The following is a 26,958-nucleotide window of genomic DNA, read 5'->3' as shown; positions in this document are numbered from 1 at the left end:
CTGTACCTCAGGAATCCAGCATTGGTTCCAGGCAGGATTGTGGGCTAGGTGGACCTTTTGTTTAACTCTGACAGTACAATGATACTTTGAATGCACACTGTTCACGTGAAGGAAACATTTTTGTCTTAACTGAACTGAAAATTTGGATGTTAGCCTAAAATAACATACAGCAAATATATGCTGTATAGTAATAGTTTTTTAATGAAAACTCAAATTATCTGCTGCAAGGAACTTGTCTTCCTCATTTCTTTCTTAGTAAGTATTTCCTTCTTTATGTCCAATGAAATTCTAGAAATATATGCTGTATAGTAATAGTTTTTAATGAAAACTCAAATTATCTGCTGCAAGGAACTTGTCTTCCTCATTTCTTTCTAAGTATTTCCTTCCTAATGTCCAATTAAATTCTAGGAAAGTTAGTAATGAATTTTGACAATGTAGTGGTTTTTAATAGGAAATCATTATTTTCAGCAGGTGATAAGTATTTTTTTGTTGTCTAGTGTAACCATTGGGACAGGTGTCTTGGTTACTTGATACTGAAGATAATCCTGAAGAAACGCTCTCTCGCTGTCTCTCTTGCACATATATATATATATTGGTTTGTGTTACCAGCACTGTTTTAGATTTTTGGACTTGTTCTGAGAAAATGAAGGACATTGAAATGTTGTTTGAACCTATTAGTTCTGTCTTGTAATCCTTTCTTACTGACTGTGTAGAGGGACTTCCTATATGGTCTCTTTATCTTTGTCTGTTGTTTGCTTTCCTTCAGCCTGTAGGAGCTTGTTTGAAGTTCCCTTTAACTCCCATCTTCTCTTCCTCTTCATTTAATGTTTGACAGTCTGTTCTTTTCTCTTTTGTTGCTACTATTGAGCATCCAAAGCATCTGAGCTTCTTAGCATACGTGATCTGTAATTACTGACCCTGTGGAAGAAATACACATTATTAATTTTTGTCATTTTATGCGGGGAAAAAATAAAATCCAAAATTTCTGAACACTAATTGGTAATCTTTTTCTAGTTAATTTATTTGTAGGGATGCGAGGCGGAGAATGCAAATCCTGTCTGTCAGTCCTCCCCACACATCTGTCTCCTCGTTTCCCTGGTTGCAGATCCTTAGTTAGAAGTGCTTTACATTTGAAACATCCTTTAGTAATATGAGGATGGTATCTTATCTATTTTTTTTTTTTTTAGTGTGATGATAAATAGTGGATTGTAACAGTTAAATTTATTAAATTATATGTAGTGGTGGCACTCATAGCCTCTCTTCAGAATCACTAATCTTGCACAACAGGGCCCTGGTCCCTGAGGTCTCTGGGCAGTAGCTCAAAACAAATACTATTGATCTGTGCAAGGAAGAATATTAAGTACATCACCCAGAAACAAAGCAGTAGTTTGTGTTCTTCCTTTGTAATTATCATATCTGATTTTGATTGCAGGCATTTTCATAAGGTTAAGGGTTTTAAATCATCACCTGTACTGCCTTACAAAGGATGTGATTGCTTTTATTTTTAGCTGATATATTACTGTGTGAAGGGGTGGTCCTCCCTCCCACTCCTAAGGTATCTGCCCAGTTAGTTCAGTTTGTAAATCCAGCTGGAAATTGCTCCTTCTGAGGGTCATTCTTCAGTCAATTTAGCCATTTATCTGGCTTATAATGTGCCCATAATGAGTGCTAGAGGCAACTGAAGGCAGAGTGATGGCATTGCCGCAAGGGAGAGCATGTCAGAGCTGAATGAATTTATAAGCTGATCTTGGTATCGTGCTCTGGGCATCTTTCAGAAAGTAAAATAAGCTGATGTATTAAAATAAGAGCTTAAGATTGCTGCAGTCTTGCAGGTTAAGATTGTTTGCCTTCTTTATGTGTTTAAAATAATCATTAATACTCACTTCTTATTGCTTATACTGGACTTAGGTAAATTGCATAGGATTATTTGTGCCTTGTCTATTAATGCAGAAGTCTGTACTGCCTCGATCACAAGGATGTCGACGTTGATGAAGTTCTACATTCTGCTGTGCTGTAACATATGTGTAGCATTGTGCCAGAAATACTTTGTGCGTTACTCTTGAGAGGCAAAACAGCTGAAATTTCTTTTATTAACATCCCTACACTGAAAATTTACAAAGCGGATCTCTGTAGTCAGCAGGTAGGTAGGATTTAGTCCCTCAGTTTTGAAGTGGTGAGTAACTTTCTGTAAGGCAAAGTTTTAATTTCTTTTATATACTACTGCTGTTTGGTGGTCATTTCAGGAGTTGTCACTACTTAGCCAGTCTTGTATGGTGGTATTTCTGCAGATGCACTGCCATAGGAAATTGAACTGTTTTTTTTTTTTTCTTTTCCTGACCTTAAACAGAGGAAGAAAAAGTCAAGCATGAAAGTTTGTCATCTTATCTTATTGGAGATGTAAGAGGAGAAATTTAAAGCAGGAATCAAGAGAATAGAAATTTTTGATTATAGGAAGGTGCACGTGAAGATGGTGTTGGCAAAAGGATCCTGCAGTTGTAAAGAGCTGTGATGCAAGCCTCTAGAAAGCCTCTCAGTCACTTATGTTTCCTTCTAATTAAATGATTGATTTCAGTGTTTTGCTGTGATATCTGTACAAAAACTCTCTGTACATCAGGCCGTATGGCTGTATTTTATGCAGTTTCTTACTAAAATAAGTAAATACATGACCTCATCTCTCAATGAGCCAGCCATGCCACTGATGACCCAATACTTAACGGTGTAATGCTGCTGCTGAAGCTCAGCCAGGCTCCAGAGACCTCTCTGTAATCCACTGCTGTAGGTAATTCTTAGAGTGTAGTGCCAAATACCTTTTTCCCTTGGTTTCACTTCCACTTTGATTTCCTTTGGGATTTTTATTTCCTAAGGAAGGTTGGCCTTTCCATCAGTTGCTTGAATATGTATATAGTCTACCTGTTCTGTGATCACTGGGTGCAACTGGAGCAAGAGTGAGTGTTTTCCTTTGTTTTCATCTTTGTTTCTTTATGTTTGCCTGAGTATGTCATGTGTTTGTATAGGTGTGGTACTTTTTATACTAGCAAAGTAACTGGTCAGCAACACAGATGAGATTTCTTTAGGTGTCGTTCTTCTAAGATACTTAAAATAATTTTTTTTTGGTTTTGAAATTACTCACTTTATACAGTTTCAGCAGAAATATTTTAGGCTTCTGCTAATCTTAAGGGAATGTAACTGAAAATTCAGTTTATGTGTGGCTGAAAAGCAGCTTAATAAATTGTAAAACTGCTGTGTTCTTTTTAAATTATAACAAATACATTATCTGTAAGGAAGTTGTCAGAGTAATTCTAAATGAGTAGGTTTCTAAAACTGCCAGCAGCCTCTGTTTTTAACATTAACAACTGTCTCCCGGAAAAACAAAATTTGATCATCAGCAAGATTATACTTAATCTTTTTTATTAAAACATCTGGATATTTTTGGCCTTATTCTACAGTGATGACATACTTAGCAGAGGAAATTAAAAAATATGCATTCCTTGTACACGAAATGAGATCTGTCTTGTTTTCTTTTATTTTACACGTTGCATTTATGTGTGTCCATATCAGTATGTGCATATTTTCTTAATTAAAAGACATTTGCATCTTAATAGTATGTCTATTTCAGCTTTGCCACCAGTGTTAGAAATCTTTACTTTTTATTTGAGTCACTGTTATGGCGTAAATTAACTTTCAGAAATCATTTTAACATTATCTTCTCTTTCCTTGGTTTCCTGTTGTAAATAGTTTATGCCTTTAGTATGGTCTGTCTTTTGTGTATCGTTTCCTGTTGCAATGAAATACTTCGGGTTGGCAAGATAACAACCCAGATCTGTCCACCTGTGGATTTATTGGCAGATGTAGAGTTTCCCATGATAGGAGGAAGCCTGTTGAAAGTTAGCGTGTTTAACATCAGTTGCCATTTCATATAGCTGGTCTACACATTGCTTCTGTGTACCCTGTGAAAAGGTTGTTAGTTAACTATTTCCTCTGGGAATTCATTTGAAACATGTGTGCGATTATTAATTATGCATTCTGGTCAGTGCGTTGAAAAAAATTTCTTTCCTGTGTTTATTGACTTTGTCTGAAATCTTGGGAACTACACTGTCATGTGTTGTGTAACCACTACAAGAGGTAGCTAATGTATTGTGATGTAAATGGAGAAGCTTGATGTTAGAATATTTTATTTATTTTATTGTATAGTTGAACTTGAATTCTCCTTTGTTCCCCCCATTATGTACATGTTCTTCAAAGCACAGATGTAATCTGAAAAGTTTCATTATCGTGGTTTATTATTCATTTGCTGGGTAGGGGCTTCTTAGCACTGCAAAACAAATTTCCATTGCCATATGTGAAATTCCTGCATTGTTGTAGTAGTGTAATGAGAAATCCTGAAAGAAGATGCAGGTTAAAGCTTAATTTAATATATCTTGTAGTGTGATCTTGAGGGAGAATGTCACTTAGCTCTACTCTTACTAGTTCTTCGGTGACTTCTCTCTCACAAGTTATCCTGTTTATCCAGAAGAGATAATAAAGTTCTTCACAGTGAAAGGTTTAACAGTTGAGTTCGATTTTCCATGGTGAGGAGAACCATGGGCTTGCCTCTGTAAATAATAATTACAAATGAGCAAAAATACTGCTGTTACAGATGCAGTGATTTTAGTTTTGTTCCATAAGCAATTGCTCTCAGAGCTAAGTTAACATGAGAATTAACTTGAGTATGGATAACCCAGATACAGACTGTAGGGGAGAATTTGATCCTTGTCAAAACTCAGCATAAAGAGAAGCAATATTCCCAGCAATTCGTAATTATCATTCTTGCATGGACCCCTCCGCTCTAACTTCTGCAATGCTAGCATATGGGACTTCAAGATATGTATGTACATTAAATGTGGGCTTAAATATTTGTTTCTGGGGAAAGAATCTGGTAAGAAGAAAATGCTCTGTGATGTGTGTGTTTGTTTCTTTGTGGGAAGTGGCTGGAGAATATCGAGATCAAAGTCTGTCAGCAGGATTGGTTAGTGCGAGGTATGTGGAAATGCATGGTAAAGAAGGTTCCATGTTAATTTTTATGTTCTGTATATGTTTATTTTCAGAGAAAGACTTATGGCTTACATTGTTAGAATACAATGTTCTAGACATGGATACCATCTTTCCACAACTGTAATGTATGCTTGTGCCTATAGGACAAAATTAAGGCAAATGAAATAATAAACATCCTTATAGTTATTTATTATGTTCCAGTTTTTCTGTGTTATAAAAGATCTTTTCTGAGTGTGACATGCTAAATATTGAATTAATTTCCAAACAAATGTCTGCTTTTCATTTTGAAGATGGTACTGTATTTAATGCATTCTAGACATGTGAAAATGGTTATGGAAATGAGGGTATGTGATCTGAGCTTCACTGCCACTTTGGTGTGCCGTGGGACTTGTGTTAAGGACTAAGTTATTCAACACTTCTGCTGATAAGGACAGTTTTCTGTTACACATGACAATTATCACATTTTATTTCTCATTAAGAAACTTCTGTTTTAATATAGACAGAAATTATGGTCTCAATATTGGAAGCTGCATTTAGAGATCCACTATTGACTTTTTAATGTTTTTGTCCGGAGAAAGTGTTTTGTCTGAAAATCTGTTAATTGGAAGACCCCATATCTCCATTCCTCTCCACTCAGTGAAGACTTGCAATATTTATACCAGTGTTTTTCCAAGTATTTAGTAAAATGCTTCTAGGTAGCAAACAGAAGACAGTAGCTCTTCTGATTTGCGGTAGCAGGAGGGCTGTTGCCATTTGCCTTTTCTCTTGCAGATGATTTTTGATGCTGTTTAATGACTAATGTTCCACATGGAAATCTTCTCACTCTGCTGATGACTATAACTAGCAAAACTGTGGCTTGATAGTCCCTGAGGGAGAATAGTAATCGCTTTTTGCAGTGATGCTATGTAAAAGTGACCTGAACCATTGACCGTCCCTGAGTTTACTGTTCACTAATTGTGGTAATTGGAAAAGCTTATGAGTTAACATTGCTTAGTCATAAATTAACTTGTTAAAATACGCTGTGTGAAGAGCTTCATTGGAAAGCTTGAAGGACTTAAGAAAATTGAGTTCTTAGCTTGAGACAACAGCTAGTTGGACGGCTAGAAGGAATTTAATTTTCACCTGTGAGCTCTCTGTCTTAAATTCTAAGAAAAAATACCATGTTTTCATAGATTTATTGATGTAGATGGGAGAATATACAATGTATTGTCATATAATGGAGACATGTAGTCCTCTTTAAGGATTTAATTTAGCTAGGCTTTAACCACAGATTTATAATTAGTATGCAAATACTTTAAAATGTTAGAGAAGTAGATGGGCTTTGAAGATTAATTATTAGTTTGGTTCTTCAAGACTTCAGAAGAGTAGAGAACAAATAGTGTTTTATTTCAGTAAATAAGCTGCTTCGTTGCTTTGAAGAAATTGTGCGTGAAGACGAGTTAAAGCTTAAAAAAATTAAAATATCAATAATTGCACCAAAATATCTGCCAGGAGAATTTTTTCTGTCGAACTATGTAAAGAAAGCATTACATTAAATCCACCTTTCATGGGCATATTATGGAAAGAAACCACTTATCGGTGCGCAACTTACGCAAGTAGGTTTTATGCAAATGCTTTATCTTGTTTTCCTCACAGTAATCTTTTCTCTGAATCTTTGAATCAGGAACATAAAGTTAGAATTTCATTTTTATGTGGAAACAAAAAAGAACATGGAGTTTGAGTTATTTTGCCTTAAACAATATTATAAAATACAAAACAATGGTAGTCACTTATTGATGTAATTACCAGTAGATATGAGAGATAAAATTTGCTACAGAAAAAAGTAAAATCTTAAAGATGAAGCAGTTGTGTAGTTTCCAAGCAAGTAATACAGGACACATTTAAAAAACCCATAAGAAATGGTTTTATTTCATTAACTGTGGTCTAAGATGTTGTGCATCCCACTCTTGGTAAACCACAGCGGCATTTACTGGCTATTGCTTCAAAGCACTACTGGTTTTCATCCCTTTTCATTGGCCAAATGTGTCAGAAGAGCATTAACTAAAGTCTGGAAAACAGTTCTCATGGATTTTGCTTTAATGATAAATCTAACATATAGTGCACTTGCTGATATAATCAAGTGAATGGAATTTCCAAAATCTTGACTTAATGTCTTTTAAGTATGAAGCAATAATGTTTTTATGAAGTAGCTTTTAAATGGCATTTGTTGAAGTGGAGAGCAGCTGGATTAAGACAGGTCTGTTTCTAACTGCAATCAGCAATGATCATAGTATCATATTACAGTCACCCTATAAAATACCTTGTATTTTAAGAAAAATGGGGAAAAAGTGGGGGTAGGAATGGAGGGAAAAGTAAGCATGGTCTGTGTGATGCCCAAAGGGGTCTGGAATTGGTTACAGTTTGATAATGTTGCTTCAGCTGTTTGGGCAACAGTGTAGTTCTCCATATAGGGAGTTCTTTATCAATTTAGGTTTTCTCAGGTTTTTAAAATGTTGTGGAGGCACAGTCAATATGCATTTCTCAAGCAGTTTAAGATGCGTGGTGGCTTTTTAATTGTAATATTTACCAGATAAGATTTAACTAGAATAAAGACCAAAATTACAGAACATTTTGCAGTTCTTCCTTCTGTTTCTCTGTACTACAAAATCCTTTTTACTACTTGAGCATTTGTATCATTCGTATAAATGCAATGTATCTCTGCATATCCCACCTTTGTCCCTTTTTCAGTTGATAGACTCTTTGAACAGGGTCAACATTTTATTTTCTTTCTTACAGAATATTAAATATGTTAGCGATGGTGTGTTCTAAAATTCAAAAGTCACTACTGAGATTCAAACTTTAGGAAACCATTGCATCCTTCCAGTAATTGTTTATGGATTCTTTACTGTGTTATCAATGGATTAACTTAACTGCGAGCCTTTTTTTTTTTTTTTTTGTCTCAGAAATACCTTGTATATTTGCTATGGTACTCAATATGTATATACTTCACTAAATTATCAAGGTTTGCTCGCTTAACATTGTGCAGCAATGTCTTAAGTGTTAGACCTTAATGAATTAATAAAGTTTGTGGAGATCATCACCGAGTGGATGAAACCCTCTACAAACAGGTAGAAACAGCTTCACGTTCGCAGGCTATGGCCCTCGTGGGGGCACATCAGCCACCCCGATATCTGCTGGCAGGACAACACAGCAGGGCACCAGCAATCGAAGAGGTTCCTGGAGTGCATTGATAACAACTTCCTCATCCAAGTGTTGCAGGAACCGAGGAGAAAAGGTGCTATGCTGGACCTTGTCCTTACCAACAAGGAGGGGCTAGTGAGTAATGGGAAGCTCAACGGCAGCCTGGGCTGTAGTGACCGTGAAGTGGTTGAGTTCAGGATCCTTAGGGGGTCCAAGAGGGTGCCACAGCAAGGTCACTACCATGGAGTTCAGGAGGGTGGACTTTGACCTCTTCAGGGACCTGCTTGGCAGAGTGTCATGGGCCAAAGCCCTGGAGGGGAGAGGGACCCAAGAAAACTGGTCAATGTTCAGGAGCCACCTCCTCCAAGCACAGGAGCAGTGCGTCCCCAGAAAGAGGAAGGTGGGCAAGAATGCCAGGAGGCCTCTGTGGAGGAGCAAGGAGCTCCTGGATTTACTCCAGCAGAAAAATAAAATATATAGGGAGTGGAAGCAAAAACGGGTTAGCTGGAAGGTATACAAAGAGGCTATCCGAGCAGCATGAGATCAGGTTAGGAAAGCTAAAGCCCAGATAGAATTAAATCTAGCCAGGGACATCAAGAGGAACAAGAAGACCTTCTACAAGTATATCAGTGACAAAAGGAAGACTAGGGAAGATGTGGGCCCTCTCTGGAAGGAAAGTGGAGACCTGGACACGAGGGATTCGGAGAAGGCTGAGGTGGTCAGTGACTTCTTTGCCTTGGTATTCACTGGCAAGGGCTCTGGCCGCACTGCCCAAGTTGCCAAAAGTGAAGGTAAGAACTCGGAGGAGGAAGATCCGCCCACGGTAAGTGTAGATCAGGTTCGAGATCATCTGAAGAACGTGAAGGTGCACAAGTCCATGGGACCTGATGAAATCCATCCGCAGGTCCTGAGGGAACTGTCAGATGAAGTTGCCAAGCTGTTAGCCATCATATTTGAAAGGTCTGGCAGTCTGGTGAAGTTCCCACTGACTGGAAAAGGGAAAACATAACGCCCATTTTCAAAAAAGGTAAAAAAAATGACCTGGGGAACCACAGGCCAGTCAGTCTCACCTCTCTGTCTGGCAAGATCATGGAGCAGATCCTCCTGAAGGCTCTATTATGGCACATGGAAAATGAAAGAGAAGTGATTGGTGACTAGCATGGCTTCACTAAGGGCAAATTGTGCCTGACACACCTGGTGGCCTCTCATGATGTAGTTACGGCATCAGTGGACAAAGGAAGAGCAACAGATGTCATCTACCTGGACTTCTGCAAAGCGTTTGACACTGTCCCGCACGACATCCTGGTGGCCAAATTGGAAAAATATGGATTTGATAGATGGACCACCCTCTGGATAAGGAATTGGCTGGATGGTTGCACTCAGAGTTGCGTGGTTCCGCAGGGGTCAGTACTGGGACCAGTGTTGTTTAACATCTTTGTTGGAGACATGGACAGTGGGACGGAGTGCATCTCAGCAAGTTTGCCAATGACACCAAGCTGTGTGCTGGAGGGAAGGGATGCCATCCAGAGGTACCTTGACAGGCTTGAGAGGTGGGTCCATGCCAACCTCATGAAGTTCAGCAAGGCCAAGTGCAAGGTCCTGCACATGGGTTTAGGCAATCCCAAACACAAATACAGGCTGGGGGGAGAATGGCTTGAGAGCAGCTCTGAGGAGAAGGACGTGGGGGTGTTGGTAGATGAAAAACTGAACGTGAGCCAGCAGTGTGTGCTCATGGCCCAGAAGGCCAACCGGATCCTGGGGGAGAAGAAAAACTGAAGGTGAGCTGGCAGTGTACACCTGCGTCCCAGAAGGCCAACTGGATTCTAAGCTGCATCAAAAGAAGCATTAGCAGCAGGTCGAGGAAGGTGATTCTGCCCCTCTACTCTGCTCTTGAGAGACCCTACCTGGAATATTGTGTCCATGTCTGGGCCCCCTAATGCAAGAAGGACGTCGAGATGTTGGAGTGGGTCCAGAGGAGGGCTGTGAAGATGGTCAGAGGGCTGGAGCACCTCTCCCCTATGAGGACAGGCTGAGAGAGTTGGGGTTGTTCAGCCTGGAGAAGAGAAGGCTCCGAAGAGACCTAATAGCAGCCTTCCAGTACCTAAAGGGGCCTTAAAGGAGAGATGGGGAGGGACCTTTTCCAAGGGCATGCAGTGACAGGACGAGGAGTAATGGATTTAAATTGGAAGAGGGCAGATGTAGACTAGATATTAGGAAGAAATTTTTTGCTGTGAGGGTCATGGGTCACTGGAACAGGTTGCCCAGAGAAGTTGTGGATGCCCCATCCCTGGAGGGGTTCAAGGCCAGGCTGGATGGGGCCCTGGGCAGCCTGCTCTAGGGGTTGGCAACCCTACCCACAGCAGGGGGGTGGAACTCGATGATCTTTAAGGTCCTTTTCAGCCCAGGCCATTCTATGATTCTATGAGATGTGAAATGCTCTTATTCAGCAGTGCTCTTGTTCACCAGTATTCTTGAGTAGTTCCCAAGTGGAGTCTTATGTGCTTTAACTAGTATTAATTTGATAAACAAAAAAAGGACTTGCTATCTGCAGCAGAAAATGTAGAAGTTCAGCAGTGCCTTTATTCTCCTAGATTTCTTGATTTGATATATTCCAAAAGGGCTTGATACAGTCTTAGTCAGGATCTGATTAAGATATACATAATACAACTGTGCCTAAAATCCCAGCCAGCTGAAGTGGACAAATTGTTGAATTTGAGTTTTAAATTAAAAGAAAACAGAAGTGTAGATGACTTGATTGTGAAAAAATTCTGAATACTGTTTGGCCGGGGTAGGCAAAAAAAAAAAGCACTCGTCCCTGACATCTAGCTGTATAGATTCATTATTAGATTCAGAACTGTTTCGCTATTAGTTAGCTCATGTAAGTTCATTTTTCTTCTTGAAGAGGACCTTTTGTTGAAAGTACTTCCCTTGCCTGAGCTCTCTAGACGGAGAGGAGGGTCTATGGCTTGCTGTAATCGTACTGAGGAATGGAATTCCTCAGGATATGGGAATGGGCTAAGAGAAATTCGCATCATGATGTGCCTAGGTTTTTGTTTTGCTTTGGGTTTTTTTTTTGAATTGGAAAGGGTTCTCTCAGAGAGCTCGGGCTGAATTCAGGTCCATACCTACACCAAGGCCAAGCCAAGTTCCATATCGAGTCTGCTCAGGGATGTAGGTCCTGATGTTCTGCTGGTTTCTGTAGGACTTTCCGTTTTGTGGAGCCCTCCTACTATGGGAGTGTTCAGAGCTCTTCTTCCTTGTCTTCTGCCTCTTACTAGGTCATGCCACCTCCCACCCTCAGTCGTAGACACTTGAGCACCATGCATCTGTAGTATCAAAATATGATGATGTTCTCTTAGTAGAACATGTGATAGGGTCCATCCGTGGAAGCTTTGCTTCCGAAAAAGGCTGAATCTGAGTGACTTGACAGCAGTGGGGCTCGGTGAATAACTCAGCAATTATTGTGGCGTTCAGTTAATCCAGAAGATTGTCCTGGAACAGCAAAGTTAAGAATATATTGGTGTACAAGTAGAAAACTTCCTTTATATTTATGTATTTAACAGCACGACTGTAACAGTTCTGTGCTAATTGTGTAGTGAATAATTTGTATAATATTAATAAAATTACTACAAAACATACATCCTCCCTTATCTGATGAATAAATGCCCCTGTAAGACTTTGTATTTCTGTAGAGTGAAATTAATGTTCAGAAGTTGAATGTTTTTCTTGAGGTCAGGCAGGAAATACCTGACAAAACCAGGATTAGAATGCAAGTTTCTCACTGATAGATCATATATAATCTGTTACATTCACTGTAACACCCATTTATTAGTATGACCACTAATCCCTCTTTTAAAACTGTTTGTAATATTCACAGAAACATTTAAAGATTTCCTGAAAATTCAAATTTTTGCCAAGAGGACTGGTAGTTTGGAAAGGCACAGTTTTACTTTGTGAACCTAACATTATTTTACTCTATAGTATCGTGATCATCTTTAGTTGTTTTTCAAGAATGATGTCTTAGATTTTGTTCTGAAGTAGGGCCTACTGATTTCTCAGGACCTCTTATATGCTGGTAGGTAATTTTAATAAAACAATTATTTTTCTTTTGAATATGGTCTGTTAATTGGTGGTATAATATGCCATTAAATCTTGATAACTTTGTTCTCAAACCATCAGTCTGTTCTGCCCTATTCCATTTACTCTTCATTCTTTGATATGGACTCTGTCCTCAGTTTACCAGAAAAGAGTAATTTCCTGGTGAAAGCTTTGTATATGTTATCTTTCGTAGGCTGTAGATCCAAGATGAGTGTAAAGCATGTATCCTCGAAATGGTAGATTTTCTGGTTTGATTCAGAAGGTTAGAGTAGTTTGCATAAAAGGAATAATTAACTTTGCCGTTCCAATTTTCACTATATTCTAAATATCCATTTTTGTTTTGAAGTTGTTTCTTTATGATTTTGTTGTAACGTGTTTTAGTGGTTCTCATACTGAGGATGGCTGAGTATGGTTCATCTCTCTGTCTCTGGTGCCATATGTGCCGCCTTGGCATTTATGACCCCCTGTTGGGCTTAAAAGAACAGCTACCTTTATACCACATGAGGAAATCTCTACGTGATGCATCTGAGACTTGTCCTGTTAATGTTCATATTTTCTCGTCTTTTCTGAGGCAATTTTTAAATGCTAAAATGTTGAACATTCTGTATAAATAGGTGGCAAGTTGTTTTAAGTTTTATTCATTTTCTTATTGATTCGTTTTGACATATGAAGTTTCGTAAGGGAACCTTGCATAAAATTAGGCTTACTGCTTTTTTTCTGGTTGATTAAAATATTTTTAACATTTGTATGACCACCGTGAAATTCTGTGGATGCTGGTGTCTTCCAAACAGTTCTGAGAGCAAGTAGTTTTGATTGTTTTTTTTTTTAATATTAAAAACATACTTTAAACAAGCAAGCAAGTTAATTACAGTCATGTGCTTGTTCTGCACTTTTTTTATCAAGTGTTTTTAGGAATTCACCTGTGATCTGAGCAGGTAGAGCAAAAAAGCATAGAGATAGAAAAATGCTATGCAGTTATAGTGAATGTGACAAAGTATAATATATAACTAGTAAGAAACTTTATGATATACTAACTATAATTGATTCCAGTGATTTGTCTGTTAAAGCCAATGCAAATAATTGTAACATCTGTCAAAAACCAACCACTAGCCTGAAAACCTTTTAACATTTTGCACTTAATAAACTATTTTATACATAAACTACCTTATTGTTTATATTAAAAACGAAAAAATATTCAGTCTGTTCCAGCCATTCTAACAAAAACTTTAATAAGTAGACATTGCATAAAAATGACACAATCCAGCAGTTATTTGGTAAGGCCAGCATAATCATAAATTTACCATCCATGCTTTTCCAAAAATACTAACCCATATTGTTCTCCCTGGACCTGTTGCAGGGATGACTAATCCAGCTGCTGAGGTCTCCCTTTATGTGTTTGATGGAACACTTGGCTTGCGAGGCTACAGCTGTGTGTTTATGTGCAGTGCACACCTGCAGAGGCCTGACAAATAGCTGTAGTATGCAGAGTATACAAAATTGCCCTGGCAGGGCTGCAAATAAGGAAGTTTCTGTTTTGAAGTCCATATGTGTGTGAGCTCGAGATGCCAGCTGGGGTATTTATGTTGCATTGCACAGATGTAAAACTGCCAACTGATTTTATACCAAATAAAGGCTAATCTTTTTATACATACTTGGTGTCAGAGTTATGAAGTGGTACGTAAGAATGTTCTCACGACTTAGCTCTTTGAAAATAAAAGCTGACATTAAAAATGCTCGAACTCACAATATGCAGAGAGGGTAAAGATAAAAACATGCTGTATTTACTGAGGTATCTGCTATAGCACAGTATCTGAAGGGTTTTGTTATTAGTGATGTATAGTTATTAGCTAGCCATAATCAGGACTTGATTTATTGTATGCATATACACTACACTATATATCCTTTTTTCCAGGAGGTCGCTTCAGCTCTGTGTTGAATCCAGTTTATGGGTTCTGAAATGTGAAAGCCCAATTTATATAGCTACTTAACTTGAAAGCTTTGCTTTCCTATTTTCAAATGGGTTTAAGCACAGTGTGATTATTTTTCATCAAATATAATAAGTATTTTGAAAACTGTTGTAATTGTTAGTAGACCTTGTTTGTGAAGATACTTTTTAAGGTAATATTTGCCTTCAAATACTTAAGAAATTAAAGTGGAAGCACTAAGTTCATTGGCTAAAACTAATAAATAGCACAGATAGAAGTTTTGATTGTTTTAGTCAGTACCTTGACTTTTAGTATGAAGTAGTTGCAAAGACAACAAGGTGGAATGGATAGTTTGTGTTTTGATGGTTCACTGCATATACTTAAGTACTGCATACTTCATACTTTTTAAATGCATAAAATGAGAGCTTGGAAGGGTGGGGGTTAATGTGCAAGTGGGCAGCTTCTGTGCTTCTGTCTACAGGGTTTGGAAGTTCCTTAAGCACTTAGTTACATATTTAGGCTTAACACACTTTCCCTTCGATTATTTTTTTTCCTCTCTCATTTCTGTATCAAGCAGTTTTAGTGCTGGTTTTAATTTCTTGTTTATTCTGGGCTACTAAAACATGTGAAGATGTGTAGAATTCTGCTTTGGCTTACTCTGTCACGATGTATACTTGAAAGACATTTATGTTGAATGTACAGCTTAGAAATGACTAGCCATCACCCACAGCTCACCAGTCTGGTGGAGCTTTTTTAAACCTAAAGAATTCCGTCCATGCAGACATGTGCACGCACATGCTCACCCTGAGATAGCCATCTTGGGCTTCCTGAGCTGAAAATTAACATCTGCAAATATCCCCCAGAAGCTCAAACATGATCCAGATTCACAAGGTTCAGAATTACAATTTCTTGATTGCTAAATTTTAGAGAAGAAATTTCAGGTGTCGGTATTCATCATGAGAAGAGGTACTGATGGACTGGAAGTGGAAGGAAGGGTTGAGCTGTACCCCACAACACTGCAAAGGCATGTCTTCTTGGCTAACGTGAAAGAATAAGCGTGCCTGTGGGATGCTCGTGCTACCATCAACTGCTGAGAACAGGTCTACAGAGCAGAGAAGGCTGGGAACCAGTAGAGAATGCCAAATCTGAGTGAGAAATGGAGACACTTCCCAAGAAGTTACTTCTGCTAGATGAGTCTTAATTGTTGTTATGTCCTCTATGTAGCTGCTGAGAACAGGTCTACAGAGCAGAGAAGGCTGGGAACCAGTAGAGAATGCCAAATCTGAGTGAGAAATGGAGACACTTCCCAAGAAGTTACTTCTGCTAGATGAGTATAGGAAGTCTTAATTGTTGTTATGTCTTCTATGTAGGAAGTATATTTAAGACCAAAAGAGCAGAGTTCTGTTGGTGTGTGAGGAAATATGTTGCAAAGATGGTGAAGTTATTTTGCGTCGGGGCCAGCTCCCTTCTAGAAGGGTATCACTTCAAACAGATTGCCGCCGCTGCAGGTTGCAAACACACAATTGAAGGCTTCTAGTTCTCAGCTCATGCACAGATGTCTTTCAATAAGTTTAGCCAGTAATTTCTTCAAATTGCTCAGTTTATCAGCAGCACATGTCATCAATCCTGGTGTGGTTGCTCAAGTCAAACTACAGAATCCTTAGCTTACAGACACAGCTGCAAACAGGTGAACAGGCAGAAAGTAATTTGTGCAGCTTGGTGGCTGTCAGACAAAAGACAGACTATCTGTGTTTAAAACAGATTGCAGGCCCTGCATGAGCCAGACAAAAAGGATTTCTACAACTGCAAATAATTCCAAGGTTAACATATTTTCCTTTCTGCCATTAGGTGATTTGTTAAAATTGGAAACAATGAGCATTATAAATCTACACAGAAACTGGAGATAAGATGAAAGAGAAAAACAGATCGCTAAATAAGTTTACATCCTTCTGTTGAAAAGCATACAACTGGCATTCATATAGACCTCCTTTTTATAAACTAAGTCAAGCTATAATATCTGTAAGGACTTTCAGTACATATTTAAAATTATGGTAATGATTTCTAATTGGCAAAAGAAACAAGATTGTAATAAGAGTAAGTCCATAGTAATATTCCTCTGTATTAAAAAGTTTACTTTTTTTTTCCCTTTTCAAATTCTCCTTTGGGTATCATTCTAAGATACTGTGAAGATTTATCAGCATTTTATTTTAACTTTGAAGTCCTCTACTTCCTCAGATATTTTAATATTGGGTAGATTTATCAAGTTTTACTGTGCGAAGTGTATCAGAGTTAAAATTTGTAACAAACAAGCTTACTGTAGTGTTAACCTGATTACAGTAAGTTAGAAAACATGTACTTTCCCAATCACAGATATTACTTTTTCAAATATGGGACTATATTCTGTCTATTCCTTCTACTTCTCTTGGGCTCTGTAAACTTGCCTTGACCTCCAAACTTCTGCAGTGTTCCATGAGGTACTAATCAAGCTAATGTAATATAGCCCTTCTTCCTGTTCCGTTGAATGAGTAAGGACTTACGTGCAATAATATTGACGGGTAATTCTATGCTTCGTTTAAGTTGCGCTGGCAAATTCATTTTGCATGTTATTTAAAACTTATCAACATAGAGATATGTGGATGGAAGAAGATGCAAAGAGTAACTGTCTGCTTTAAGGTAACATCTGGTTTTGTGAACATATGATTCTGTGCACAGAGGATAAATCAGATAAAACAGCACACTGTTTGAAATGCATTGAAATCAATGTGTGTAATGTAGTAATACATATGGCAACGAATTAACGAATACAATTGTATGATTCTGGTTAATAATGCAAAAATGTTTACAAAAAATATTTAAATTGTCCTGTCAAAATTCACTGGTTTTTAAATTAAAAACAGGAGCTTACTTAAAGTGACTTTTTTTTTTTTTTGGTTACATGGCAATGCCTATATTACATGCTTGAGTCCACCATGAATGTTCTCATATTTGAAGAACACTATTGTTAGGCTATTGCAAGTTTGTACTTTTATCAAAATACAGTACTAAATCATTCTGCAGGGAAACCTTATGCTGAGGTTGAGTTTAAGAATTCCTTAAATTTTTCAGCTATAAATAAGTAGGTCACAAGCATGTACTTTATTAAGGTATAGCATGGAAGTACCCTTTTTTGTGTTTTTTTTTTATTTTTTTTGACAAAATGCTAATTCCAAGATTAAAATGCATCCTTAATATATGCTATGTTACAGGACTTGCATCTGGATTTTCTTCTTTTTGTATCTTAACCGTATATGTGTACTGCTTGCTGGTTGTGTAGGGTGTACGCTGTAGATGGTAGCCCGGTGTTGTTATGGTGTTATCATGTATGGGCTTCATGCGTTCACAGTGAAGGTGAGATCATCATCTTTAAAGGATGGTTTTAATTTGTGTTGATGAATCAAGTGGATACTGTATTTAAGGAGAGGAAAAAAGTGTACTCATGCAGGTTGCTGTCTGCAGTCCAAATTGCTGATCAGAGAGTCTTTATACACATCGGTAATGTGCTGTGCAATATAAGCTGAAATATATTCCACAAGGGAGGAAAACGGAATAGGTTACATACGCTGTTCCTAAGTGCAATGAATATAAAACTCCATTACTCACTTTAAGCAGGTGCTTTTTATATGAGGCTTTAAAGAAATATAAAACTGCTGGTGAAATGATTGGTTTGTACAGACACGACTTAACTTCCAGTGCTTTGACCAGATAAAGAGGCTAAAAATATTTCTACAAACATTTCTCTAATGATTTCAAGGATTAAAGGTTAATATCATCGTGGTGTAAAAAAACCCACCATTCCAGACACTAAATGTACTGTTTCTCTTTAAGTCATCAGTAGTTGCATAGAATAGTTAAAAGAAAATAAACCCAAAATGCTCTAAATTTAACAAAAATGTTTATAAATTTATATCCTAACCAATGTATATTTCAGTTGCCGGGAGGAGCACAGTGATATAAAGAAATGCAGTGTGATATAGAAAGCTGTGACTGAGAAGGAATGATATTCCAGTTAGAAACAAAACTCAGCTTTAAAGAAAGTGAAATCTTGTCATCTGTGTGTGAAGGAGTAGCAGCATATACTGTCTGGGAAGGAAAATCACAGGGAGACTGTTGAAGATAATACTGATATATGGTATTTTAATCTTTTTCCATGTAATCTCTATGATGTTTTACTTACCCCCCATGTGTGAATTCCTGCCTTCCTGCCATGTCCTGCTTCTTCACAGCAGCAACCTCGGTTGCCCATCTCTTAGCCACACAACTGCTGGCTTTCTTCACCTCCCGACTGAAAGATGTTCATGTTCTCTTGCTTCCCCTGCCACCCCCAGCAACTCAGGAAATCAAACTGTTCATGGTTACACCTTAGATGTTAGTTCTTGATTATTTTTTGATAATACTGTTACTGAACACATCTGCCCTTCTTTTGGATTTTTTAAACCTTTGCAGTTTCTTTACTTCTTGAAGAATTACTGTCTCCATCCTCTAGAATCCTCAATTTCTTGACCTTTTGACTGGTCCATGACTGTTCTCTCCTACATGCAATTATCTCGAATTGAGCTTGTGAGAGCCTTCAGTCATTAGATGACGTTTGACAGCAAGCAGGTGACCAAGTGTGGTGTGTTACAGAGGAGCTCGCAACCGTCTGTAGGTCCAGGTGAGATCAATATTTCTTGTCTCTTGCGTAGCACTTTAAGGTTTGCGTCTGCTCTGGTGAATGAGGCTTTTTAAGGGCTGATGAATACCAACTCATAGGACACCAGGCTTTGTTAATTTTGTAGTTGCCAAATAGCTTGTTTGAAATAGATGTGTCTTAGAGAAATGAGCTCCACAGCTGAAACAGATGAGATCTGAGATGAGCTCTGGTTTCTCTAAGGCTTTGTTCTTTCATCCTACATTTTGCTGTCCTAGAAAGCGATAGATGTCCTTTTTCTCTAGTTGCTATGCACCTTTTCAGTAAAAGAGTTGTAAAATGCAGGCTTTGTTCTAGAGCCTAAGATGTATTGTGATTTATGCTTCGTGTATTTGAAGGTAAGGCGTTTGAACTCGAACTAGATTTAATAGAAACTTGGGACAGAAAATGTAGTTCAGGTTTTTTGTGATCACATTGACGTATGTAAATGATAATAAGTGTTTTAGTATACTTGGTGTGTTGAAATTTTGCGTGAGCTATTTAACTGATCCTCAGTTCCAGTAAAACTCCTGTATTTGAAGGGGATAGAAGGCTTATATGACCAAGATGGGATTGTGAGTGCATGCTTCAAACCAAAGGGTATGCTATTGGGGGTGGAAACTGTAAGCTCTTTCCTCTGTCCATCTCTCTGTCTTGGTCTTTTTCAGGGTCTTGCTTCAAATACTTCATGGTGAAAGTTTCTCAAGTTCTTATTTATTTGTATCCTGGCAGCATTTGTGTGTCTGTCATTTTTAGCATTTATACTGACAAGGTATAGATATGAGGATTGATAGGATATGCTTTTCCAGAGTTTGAAATTCACATTCTGATAGTTCTGTGTTTTCTTGGAAGACAAAAGTTATTTTAATGCATTAACTTGGGCTTCTGCTGTTTGTCTGAAATGATACAGCGATATCTGAAATGCAGCTGTTGAATTGTGCAGAAAGGCAAATCAATCCTTTTATTCTTTTTGAACCTCTGTTTACAACAGCAGGAACAGTGCCACTAAAGCCACTTTAATCCTGTGTCCTGACCAGTGCAATGTTGTCAAATCTAAAATAATAGCTTCAGTTAGGTGTGCTTGTAATTGGTGATGCCTGAATGTTAGCAATAGTATGGTTAATAATAAGAAGTTGCCCAAAATTATGCTTTTCACAGCAGAGATTTAGGGCTGTTTGCAATATTATATATGTTGAAAGATGGAAGGTGGTGTTCCTTCTCTAAGTGCTGGCTATTTAGATCAAGAGGAGCAGCACTCAGACTCTGCATGGGTGGTGTTTCTGTACCCTGCACTGAGGATGTTCCAGGATGGTGGTTGTCCTTTTTGATAGGTTGTGGTACGAAGTCCACAAATATTTTCTGGTCAGCCTTAGGACAGTGCGTAAACGGAGTTCTGAAACATTTCCCAGCTCTGCTGTATTTTCAGAGAATTTTTTTTTTTTTTTCAGTGGTAGCTGTTTAGTTCTTCTATGAGCACTGAAAATTAAAGCATTATTTTACCTGTCTGGATAATCACTTTCAAACAGATTTGCAATAAACAACTATTCAAAAGTGCTTCTGACCTGGAATGCCTTAAACATATTATTCCAAATGTTCTGTGATTTCTTCAATATTGGTTTCCAGTCTTTGAATCACAGGTTTATTATTTAACTCTCCATTTGAAGCAGGATTTTAGAAAAATCAAGAAGTTTGTTATTTAAGGCAGATGGAGACCGGTATGAATGCCATTGTGTGGAGTCTCAAAACGGGAATGTAGCAACAGGGATTTGCCAGATTTAGTGACTCTCCCTGTAAGTGAAAAGCTGTTCTTCTTTAGCGAGCTGGAAATTTATTTGCGATATGTAAATCTTCATTACTAAATGACGGTCCTCGTCTGTTTCAGTGTTTAGAAAATGGAGAAACCTTAATGAGTTTACAGGCAGTTTAAAGATCTAAAGTGGTTAATTACAGAGATGTTAATATTGATCTTCAAGGTGAAGACCAGTGTATGACTGGCTGTGTACTTGGCCCTGAAATCTGCCTGTGAAAATACTGAAAGTAGGTCAGGAGATGAATTTTTGTTTGGTGTGTGCATACATCTGGCTTTTGCAGCTTATATTCTGGTGAAGAGGATGGTAGATACTTGCTTTGATAAACATTTTGTCGTTGTTGGCCAAGAAGAAAGCACCTTGACGTTCTTTAGAGAATATTTCAGTCCATCAATAACTGCTTTTGCCCTTGCCTGCATTTACTTTTGAGTATAATGGTTGAAGAAAAAATGAAAGCAGGGCTATTTTTTAGAAATATTTCTTGTAGGTGTGAAACTGTGGCACAAGAATCTCACGACAGTAGAAAATCTGCCCAGCTCACCATACGTTAGAGTCTGCCGTAATCCTGTTGTTATTGACCTGTTAGGTCTTGGGAGTATGTGGGAATGAAACAGGAATTTTTTAGAAATGTAGACTGAAAACTGGTTGACACAGTTATGAGAAAATAAATAATTATGATAATCAGAATAGTAATAGTAATGCTAAGTAAAGTTGAGTGAGGAAAAAACCCACCTGTCCCCTGACACTACCTTAAAATGATGCCCTTAAATTACAGTTTTGAAGAAGAAAGAAAAGAGTAGCCTGTGGGTGTCTATGTTAGGGCTGCAGAATGTGATCTGCTGACTATAGAGACAGATTGAAAATGTGGAATTGTGAATGCAGTAAAGATGTTTGGGGAACTGCATCACAAAGATTTAGTTTTCCTTCAGAAAAAAAAATATAAAGTATTTATAACCTGGCTTCTGCGTTTTAGAAAAACTCATTTTCTCTGTTTTTCCAATTAAAACAAAAAAAAAAAAAAGAGGAAAAAACCCCGAACACAACCCCCCTGATGTTTTCTCTTCAGGTGCTGTGTGCAAGGAAGCACAGTGATCAACAGAGATGTTGACGTCCCTGTGCTGCTGCTGTTCTACTGCAACGAGGAGCATGAAAGCTCGTGCTTCCCCAATGCTTTGAACACGAGAAGTAGCGCTGATGCCAGCTAGAGCTGGTCTTTGTGGCTTCTGTTAAGTTCATAATGCAAGGAGGAAGGAATTAAGTTTGGTTTTAGCTTCATGTTCCCCAGAAGTGCCATCTCTCTAACCAAGTTCAGTACAGACTCTCAGAAGTTCTCCCTGAGGGCACTGCTTAAGCAGGGGCTGAACCCGAATAAGTATCTCATATGAAATAAATGAGGTTTCTCTTACGCTTCGATTTGTTTACTAGCTTTTGTGTTGGTCATGTAAAACTTAAATATGTGTTTCTGTGAAAATTGACTTTTTTTTCTTGATTCCAGTAAAGACCTAGGTCTATATGTTATTGCATTTGGTTAATAGCTCCTTGCTTTTATTCATGGATTGATCTTTTTACTGAGTTTGAAATCATTTTGACATGTATGTGACAGTCTTTTACTGTAGCATGTTGCCAAACCATAGTTTATTGGTACTTAATGCTTTAAATATTGAAATTTTTCCTTCTGAGGCCATAACCTAAATATGGGGAGAATTCATGCGGAGCTGCTTCTAGAAGTTTTAGTCATGCCTTATTCATTTCCTATTTCATATTTTGCAGTTCTCTCTTTTATGATCTTTCTAAAGAATTATTTATTGTATTTCAGGGATTTGGCGGCACAAAGTCCTGACTCTTGTCCTCTGAATCAGTAACATACCTCTTTTGCTGGTTTCCTGTCTTTTCTGTTGATTAGTTTAGATTTTGTCTCTTGGTTTTCCATTAATCATTGCAGATTCACCTTCTTACCACCAGATTGGTAAAAGATGTGTAGGCTATTGGTAAAATCACTAATTGTGTAACTTTTTTTATCAGGTCTTGAATGATTGCTGGGCATTAATGGGCTTGTTAGCAGAAACCCTGGCTGATCTATAAAGACACAATTGTGACCTGCCTTTAGGTATTTGATTCCCTCCTGCTTGCACGTAGGATGTCACTGAATGCGGGGACTTGAGGCAAGCTGCTTGGTTGCGTTGTGTACATGGAGAGGACCAAAGTTATGACCAGAAAAGTTGTGGGGAAGATGTGAATGCCTGCTGTAAAGTCTGGGAGAACCTTCCTTAATGGTGTGATCCTTCTGTGTGTGTCTCTAGAACAGAACAGCTCTTTAGGCTTGGCATCAAAAGTGAGTTAGCGTGCGCAAAGTGTAAATTGTCAAGGCGTAGTAGATTTGAAGTTAGAAAACCTTTATGCCTATTTTTGGGTTCTGCATGGAAAGAACAGCTTTCTAGGTCTTTGGTGATGTGTTATATTCTATGTTGGATAGTCTGATTCAACTAAAATGGATTATGTTTGGTCACCAAGTATAAACATGGTCACATATTGGGAAGGAAGCGCTTGATTTTTGCTGTAAATAGTTCTACAATGGGCAAAAAACCACACAAATAGAAAATTGTCATTTTTATCTGGAAGCAGCTGCAGGTTATATTTGATGGAGACAGGTATATGTATTTATCTATGCAAAGTCTTTGATTATCATGTTCCTGATGAAAATAGGAAATTCAAGAAAATGTGAGGTATGCTGAAAAACACACATCGTTGCTCTAGTTTTGACTGCACTGATCAATGAGGTCAAATAAGTCACAGTGCTGCTTGTACACAGTACAGCACAAATTCTACTTGGTTGTCTTGCACCTTGGAAATAAGCCTTTCTCATGCTTCATTTGCAGGACGTTGAATTTGGATAATGTTGCTGTTGGCAATGATAGATTTGGTTTCCCTTGTTCTTCTTTGAATTCATGCTCAATGTCTTAAAGTCTTTTGGAGTGTTTGGCTCCATACGAAATTTGAGTTAGTATTTGGAGGCATGGAGCTTTTCTTATCTAGGAATTTTAACATCTTCCTCCTCAGTTAATCCCTTGAGAAGGCACTACTACAAAGTTTATGAACATTCAGGGGAAGGAAGGGAGCCCCAGTCTTCGCTCGCTTAAACATTTGGTTTGCTGGAATAGGAATTCAAGGAATTTGTAGCTATGTGTACAACTTGAGATTTTGATTTTATAATGATATTATCATGATGAAAGAGATGATAAGGAAGAATACTTGTGAAGAACTAAGTTACAGGGATGGAAACTACAGATATAGTCAGAGGCATACATAGGAAACTGCTCTACATAGCTGCTCTTTCTTTATAGAGCAGCTTGCCAATTGGACAGCTTTATGAGGGATGGTTCTTCATTTAAAAAAAAAATTGAGAGACTGAAGAAAATGTGCAGTTTCCCTGTATTAGACCTGTTTTCATTCTAAAGGGTTCAACAAAACTCTAAAATTTCTATGCTTTGAAAAAGAGACTTGTAACGGGGCAAGGGGAGTCACCTTAGATTCAGGTGATTTTTGTCTTCATAGGATTTTAATATTTAGTAGATAGGTTTTCTGCATATCCCTCAGTCCAGAGTTGTGAAACCTAAGCAGAATTAATTTTTCTTGCAACTTCTTGATTACTGTGGTGAGCTGTGGTTGTCAGGTGTTAAAACTGAGAGCAGGATGCTGCTGCTATTTGAAGTCAAAGCAACATAGAAAAGGAGGGGCACGGTTATGTTGTGTCTTCCTAATACTTCTCTAGTTTCTTTTCAATAGGATTGAACAAATTTATTTTTTACTTGATATTCCATAGTACCTTCCTTGGATAATTAGGGATTTTGGAACAAGTTCTATGTTACATATGTGAGGAAACAGTTCCACAATTATACTGATGTTTGCATAATTAACAACCTGCTTGCCAATTTTAACTGACAAATTCCAAGTCACTTTTGCACGAGGGGGGAAAAAAAAACCATAAAAAATAGTAACTTCTGTTAGTTTTTCCTTTCCTGCTTCTTACAGGTGTTGAGACTATTTCTTTCTAATTTGCGAGTAAATTTATGTATTTTTTTTTCTGATAGGCAGTGCTTTATGAATAGGGGGGGCTGGCTTCCTCCATCCGTGCTCTGGGGGTATTTTGGGGGCTGGCCTGGAGCTGTGCCGATGTATCTCAGTCCTGACTCGTCAGATCCCTTGCTGCTGCGGTTCTAGGCAGCTCTTCAATAGCCCTGATTCCTTCAGGCTGGTGGGATAGTTGCTGGTGTGCACAAGTGGGGGCTGAGGAAAGACCACCAAAACGTCTTTCCACTTGTGACCTGAGGCAAGGTTTGAACTCTAGTTTCCGGTGGAAAACCGGCAAAGTGTAAGGTCGGCCTTGTGTGCCGTTCAGCTGGGTGGATTGAACGCTTTACGTTGCTACTGAGGAAAATGTTGTTGTCTAAATGTAAGCTGAAAACACTTGAGTTGTTTTAAGATCCTGAAATGAAATGGTCATAATAAAAAGATGAAAGAGAATAGTTGGGGTGGAACTTATAAAGTGAAAACCAAAGTGTATGTGTGTGTATATATACGCATTTGTTATTGCAATTTCTAAGTGGTCTTGTGTGTTTTCCTGACAGTATCTCTATAGATTTTATGCATCCCTGTTTGTATTAAAGTGCCCATATACAGCATTCTTTCACTTCTATTTAAAAACTGTGAATCACAACAAAAATGCTATAAGAACATCTGAAGTAGATAATTAAAGTATAATTACGTTTAAATGCCTTAGTGAAGGAATATAAAAATATTTAAATTCAACGGGCTAGTACATTTGCAGTTTTCTTTTATTAGGTGTGAAATCTAAGAATCCCCTGCCAACTCTTGAGGGCTCAATCCAGAATGTTGAATTGAAGTACTGCGGCACATCATTGGTCAAATGTGCCTCTGGGACCGTGGGATCAATAAAAATTTGTGCCAAAGCTCCAGGTATGTGCAGCTGGACCATGTAAAACTTTATTGCCTGTATAGGAGAATTGGCCTTGCTTTTTACAAGGAGAGTCACTGAAACAAGAATTTACTCATTGTTCCTATGAATCAGAGAGGGGTTTTTTGTATTCTGTTTTGGGGTTTTTTATTATTATTGTTAAGTGTGCCAGGATGATCCAGTCTGGCCCCAGTACAGTCAGTTTTTACACTGAATAAAAAAATAAAGATTTTTTTTTTTTCTGCTGAGACCAATATTAATCTAAAAGGACTGAAGAAACTGGAATAACTGTCCATTTTCATATTGCACAGAATATTTGCATTTTGCTTTATTTGTAGCATAATTTTGATATATTCTGTTTATTGCTTAATGTTCCATTAATGCTATAAGTATTTATTTTGCTTGTGAAATTTTTGAAGGCTCTGTGATAAATAGTTTTAAAATTTCTTTAATGGATTTTTTCTTTAAGAGCATGCAGGAACTGTTCCAATCAATGCCTATGATCTCTTCATATATAAACAGCTCGTGTCAAGAACATTAATAATGTAGGGTGTTTAAATTGAGTTTATGGTGATTTTTAAAGGTATTATTTTATAATTACAATTTGAAGGGTATTGATTACTTTATTTGAAATCCTCCTACATGTACAGACATTTACAAGATAACATTAGGAAGTTGTTTAATAGTTTATATGAAATTGCTCTTTCTAGTTTCCTCTTTTAATTCTGTGCCTACAATGTTAATAGCTGTTCCCTTTAGACTAGTGAACGCTTGTGTTGAAAATTTATCTTGTTACAGTAAAAGCTGTAAGGAGTGTAATCTTTATCTCAGGTGATGGTGGAAAGGAGAAGCTGATTCCTTTGATTCAAGGCCCTTCTGACACCAGAGACCTCCACAGCAGTAAATGGCTCAATGAGAGCAGAAAGCCAGAATCGCTCTTAGCTCCGGATTTGGTAGCCTTTACAATCCAAATTCCACAGTATATGGACTACTGCCATAATTCTGGTAAGTGCAAAACTCTTGTTAAGCTGGTATCACGTTTCATTTTTCCTATCCAGTGTCATTTTCAAAAGAGGGGCTTGATATAAAATGTGCCAAATGCCAAAGTATCTCTTTCACCTACTGCACACATGATAACTTTACTTTAGCTCACCGTGAGACACAAAAACTGCAAGCAGCAGTTTGGTGTATGTCTTCTTCAATAAGGAATGCTTCACTGACTTTCATTGCCTTTTAAAT

The 26,958-nt window shown here is 37.8% G+C and overlaps 1 protein-coding gene across 1 annotated transcript in view; it reads left to right on the top strand.

Moving 5' to 3' along the window:
* The window catches only part of LOC104468082 (vacuolar protein sorting-associated protein 13B-like), a gene marked incomplete at its 3' end in the record, with an annotated part of 132,375 nt that extends 105,625 nt beyond the window's left edge, over positions 1 to 26,750 (top strand). The window contains exons 17-18 of the mRNA XM_010082092.1: positions 25,587 to 25,721; positions 26,551 to 26,750. Of these exons, the coding sequence (XP_010080394.1) occupies positions 25,587 to 25,721; positions 26,551 to 26,750 (335 nt within the window). The remainder of the gene's footprint in view (positions 1 to 25,586; positions 25,722 to 26,550) is intronic.
* Between the last annotated feature and the right edge of the window lie 208 nt (positions 26,751 to 26,958).

The sequence above is a fragment of the Pterocles gutturalis genome, unplaced genomic scaffold (genome assembly GCF_000699245.1).
Source record: "Pterocles gutturalis isolate BGI_N339 unplaced genomic scaffold, ASM69924v1 scaffold13504, whole genome shotgun sequence".
Lineage (NCBI taxonomy): Eukaryota > Metazoa > Chordata > Aves > Pterocliformes > Pteroclidae > Pterocles > Pterocles gutturalis.
The sequence above is the reverse complement of the archived record's forward strand: the minus strand, read 5'-3'. Positions and strand labels throughout refer to the sequence as shown.